General features: G+C 37.0%; 1 protein-coding gene across 1 annotated transcript in view; it reads left to right on the top strand.

Annotated features, from left to right (window-relative positions):
• The window catches only part of bard1 (BRCA1 associated RING domain 1), a gene marked incomplete at its 5' end in the record, with an annotated part of 25,391 nt that overhangs the window by 10,238 nt on the left and 10,173 nt on the right, over positions 1–4,980 (top strand). Inside the window, 2 exon segments of the mRNA XM_014022339.1 lie at positions 1,871–2,003; positions 2,143–2,272. Of these exon segments, the coding sequence (XP_013877793.1) occupies positions 1,871–2,003; positions 2,143–2,272 (263 nt within the window).

Below are 4,980 nucleotides of genomic sequence, written 5' to 3' on the forward strand. Positions count from 1 at the left end.
AGGATCAAGTTTAAATTAGTTGAAATATTAGTTCATTTCACTTTTGACTTCTTTGTAATTTAAAGGCAGAAGTGACCTACAAGGGCTTTGATTTTATTATCAGTACAAACAAATAAATTTAGCTAAAATAATTATTTAAGAAATTCTACATTACCCCTATCCATCGGAGTTGTAGCCACGTCTTCTAAAGATCAAACAAGTGGTTTAAAATTGGACCAAAAATAATGTAAACTTCATCGTGTCATACTCTGGCATCAGGCAAAATCAATGCACGTGCGCAGCTTCACGTATTTATATAGGTGCGTCCACAAGGTGTTGTAAAGCGGATGAGAGTGTCATGACGCAGCCACAGGGCGTCGCAAATCGAATCAGGGTGCCAAAAAGATGCCCGACACCCCTCAAGCTAAATGCCTGCTTTGCGTGTATAAAACAGTCATAGTCACAGTTTGGAGTATTTAAGACTTACACAATTTTCCTCCTGTTTGGTTAGTCAAGCAGGGGCCTATGTTTTTTTTTTTTTTTTTTTTTTTTTTTTTTTTTTTTTTTTGTTGCTTTACCTTCTGCATAACTTCTGAAATTTTACATATTCTTCTCACATGTACAAACCAATGTGTGTGTGTGCATGTGTTTAAGCATCAAGGACATTCTCTGTTTGTTTGTATTTGTGTGTATTGGGCTGGAGGTATGAATCCAAATGAAATATTTTATGGACCAGTGGACCTATTAATTGTTCCCCAGGTGTTATCTTTGCTGACGCCTAATCTTTTAGAGACGACCTGCTGGGTTTGGTTTTTCTCTTCGTATCCTCTCTTCTTCCTGTGCTCCTCTTCATCACAGTTTTCTTCCCTTTCCTTCAAGGTGACCTCAGTCTTGTCGTTCGCGGGTTTCTCTGACGTTTTTTGTTTGGTGTCATTTTCTGTAACCAGGAGATGTACATTTTTTATCTTGTGCATACTAGTACTTTAAAGATAAGACTCCATTTCAGTATTCTAAAGGTTACCGTGCCTTTTAAATATGTACCAAGTCACTTGAAGCAACAAGGTCTTTTCAGTACATAAACACATGCATTGAGATTCTTCACTGTAATATAATGTGGTCTTGTGAAGTACTTAGTCATTTTTAATGCTATGACTTGAATATTTGTCCCTGAATAAAAGTGCGGTGCAGATTTCAGCTCACCCTTATATCAAACGATTACGCTTTAACAAGCGAACACCACACACGGATGCACAGTTTCATAGAACAAGCAGGGTGTGACATTGCCAAATTGTTTTCCTCTAAGCTCAAAAAATTGCAAATATTGAATTTTAGAGCCCTGCTTGGCTGGAGATAAAAGAAACCCAGATTTGCAAGGAATGTGATTTAAATGTTTGGAGAGAATAATTAACTTTTTAGTGGATTTTTTTTTCCGAAGGCCCATAATCTGAGGACAAATATAGATTTCAAAATGTGGTTAATATTTGTTAGTTCTGCCAGTGTCTGGGAAGTGGTGATACAGATACTGACTTGCCAAATTAGTTTATCGTAATTGATGCTTTCTCTGATGACTTAAAGGATAGAAAATTCCTATAGAAGATATTTTCTGTACAACATACCTTTCAAGAAAGGTTACTTTGTTTTCTAAAACAATATATCAAAACATATATGTTTTAATGAAACTGATTTCTTTAGATTTAGGAATTTGAAAACTGTTATTGTTATCTGTCTTATATCATTTACTCACATTTTATGTATCTTTGTCTATATACTTTTGAATAATTGTATTTGTTGTTGCCTTACGTAGAGTCTCAAACGGGAATATGGCATTTTGTTTTAAATTTTTTTTAGAAAACTGGCACACTTTTTATCTGTGGAATTTTTCTCTTCACAGTAATCTGCATGGGAAGCGTCCTGCAGATTACGGGGTGAGCCAGGAGATGTTGGAGATTTTCCAGGAAGCCGSTGAAGGAACCCAATATGCTAATTCTCCTACATCTCACAGCCCCTCAGCCAATCTCTCTGCGGTACGTCTTTATTGAGTGGTGAATAATCTTTTTCTTGCCTTAAAATTGGCAACCCTAAAGCGCAGATATTGGCACATTAAATTCATAGAAACTCTTCTTAACTTTTTGTTTTGTTTTGTGTGTGTGTGTTTCATTTTAGGTGAGTGAGTGTGTGAAAAGGGATCAGATGGTGGTGATTTTGGCCAGCAAGCTGTCACCAGCAGAACTGCATCAGTTGGCCAGACTAGAAGAACTGGGAGGAAAAATGGCTGAAACCTTTTCTAGCTCTGGTATTGTGACCCACGCATCCTCTAATGTTCAACAACTTAATTAAAGTTATTAAAGTAATTAATATAGTCCATCACACATTGAACCTTTTTACCTGCCAAGTATCCGTACAGGTAAGCGGGTTATAAAAGTAAAGTTTTGGCTCACTTACCTAATGGATTCTGTTGTTTTGAGATAGTCTTGTGCTCTAGTCCTGGTGTTTGTTGTGCGGATTGTTTTAAAGATTGGATTTTTATCTCAAATTATTTTTTTCTCTACACAACCGCATCTTATASAGTAACACAAATCTATTTGTACTGTAAAATCCAGCAGTTGGTACTGAGCATTATCATTCACAAAGGTTCAACAGTAGCAAACAAGTGCTTTTAGAGGTGTATACATCATTGTGATACAGCAGTCTCTTCACTGTTGCATAGTAATGGCTGGAAGAACACCAGAAAGCAAAAGGAATTGAAATCATTGCTCATAAAATGTTTGGAGGTGCTGTCAGAGTGATGAATACACACTAATGAAAAGCTGAAGTGCATCTTAATGTTTTCTTTTTTTTTTATTCATCTTCAGCTGCAGGGTTGAACGTTAGTACTTTCACACTTTCTTTTTAACAGTTTTGCACTGAAACTTACAAACCCCAGTGTCACTGCAAAATGTAAGAAGGTTTTGCCCTGGAGATATAATTATATTCATTCCGCACTCGTCAACTGTGTTCACATGTTGAATGAAGAGGCAATAAGCCTGTGTTTAAATTTTAATTAACCTTTAATTATGTGCCCCTGCTTTTTATAGCAGAYGCCAATGGTTGGTCTTTTGTTCTGCTGCCAGGGACCGTTTGACAGGCTTACAGAGAGTTTTACCTGGTCACTCACTAAAAGAGAGCCACATTAGCAAAATAATTCAAAGTGAGTTGGGCATAAAAAAAATAAAAAAGCACAAAAAACAAAACAAACCTGAATAAGATTGTGGATCCACTTCTGTATGTTTTTTTTTAAACTGCAGAACAGTTGCATTGTTTTATTCTGTTACATATCTATTACCCAAACGTATCATTTAAAAACAAATTAGGTGTTGAGTTTTTCACTAATAAAATTTTGCTTTATGTGATGTTGTGTGTAACCTATTATGTCTACATTTACAACTGTAACACAGAGCAGTGATTACAAATTATACAGTTTTCTGAGTAGAGGAGCCTACTGTCATAAGGATGTGATAATTCTTAAACACGGGAGACTATTTTAAGACTGTTTTTCTCTTTAAAAGCATGTGTAGTGCTACACTCTGTTGTACATATTACAAGTGACAGACATAGTTTGAGTGGGTGTGATAATGGATGCTGGACAGATTATCTTCTCATCTGACATTAAAAAAACTGAGTTTTTAACTTAAAATGCCTTAAGTTAAAAACTGAACTTAAAGCATTTTCAAATTATATTTACCATCCATCAGTTTATATTTTTTGCATATCTTTTTGTTGATGATATATTATAGGACTGTGCTGTTAAAACTCAGATTATACGTGATTTTCTGCTTAAATTATTCCTGTTGTATGAGGAGATCTGTTTGTTTTCTTAAACCTTGTATAAATCAAATCCAGTGTTTCCCCTACCATTATACAAGGGGGGCAGGCCCCCCCGCCAATGAGATGGCCTGCCCCTCTAAGAATTTCACGGCATGTAGTCATTTTTATTTAAATAAGGCCAGATCAAGTCCAGAGCAATTTTTTGCGTCCCTCCGTATCCACCTCTCACCAAACTTGGGGAAAAAAGACGGCGCAGAGCGAGGCTGAGCGCTGTGTGTGGTCCTCACAAAGATAGGAAGACGTGTGTGAGATTAGATGCACAGCTCTGCTTTTAATCACGTAGCACCGATGCGACAGCTTTGCAAGCTACTTTTTCTTTCTTTAAAATAAAATACGGCAGTTGAAGCCACAGCATTGTTACCTTATCAATAATTTAGAATCACCAACACAGACCCCGCGTGCGACCAGGTTCCCGTGAGTCTGTTCATGTTCTATAAATAGCGCTGATCAGCAGTGCAGCTGTAATGTCCCTCAACTTTGAAAAAAGTAACCAGAGTAGTTTGTAAACTCAAATCCAGACAGAATCAGCTGGTCCTGCTGGACTCAAACATGGAGCTGAGCTGCTCCTCTCCTCTCCTCTGTCTCACATACACCGCAGGTCAGACAGACTGTCCCATTCTGGAGCATTAACCCTTAAGGGCCCAGATAATAATCGGTTTTTAAAATGTGGTAAATTATTTTCAGTGACTGAGAGGAAGTTTTTTTGATAGTTGCATAATTGCATTTTCTAAATGTTATCCTTTATATCTACAAGAGAGTTCTGATTCTTAGGACATGATTTGAGGTTTTTACTGATAATATTTTATTCAAAACATGTTAGAAGTCATAAGAAGCAGGTTTATTTTGAACAAACATTACAAACGTGTTCATTCCTACAAAACTGTCAAATATATTTACAAACAACACTTAACATAAAATAAATCATGTTTTATAATTAAATGTCTGTTTCCTGCTATAAAGAAAAATCCTCCTCCTGTCCTCCTTGCTCCTAATCAGGGTCAGGGTGGGGCTGGAACCTGTCCTCGCTGCCTTTGGGTGAAGGCAGAGGACACCTGGACAGGTCTCCAGTCTCCATCAGGGATACAAAAGAGACAATCAACCCCAACCCCCACCGTTCAGAAAATTAACCCTTTAGGG

This window comes from Austrofundulus limnaeus, unplaced genomic scaffold (genome assembly GCF_001266775.1).
Source record: "Austrofundulus limnaeus strain Quisiro unplaced genomic scaffold, Austrofundulus_limnaeus-1.0 Scaffold325, whole genome shotgun sequence".
Taxonomy (NCBI): Eukaryota; Metazoa; Chordata; class Actinopteri; order Cyprinodontiformes; family Rivulidae; genus Austrofundulus; species Austrofundulus limnaeus.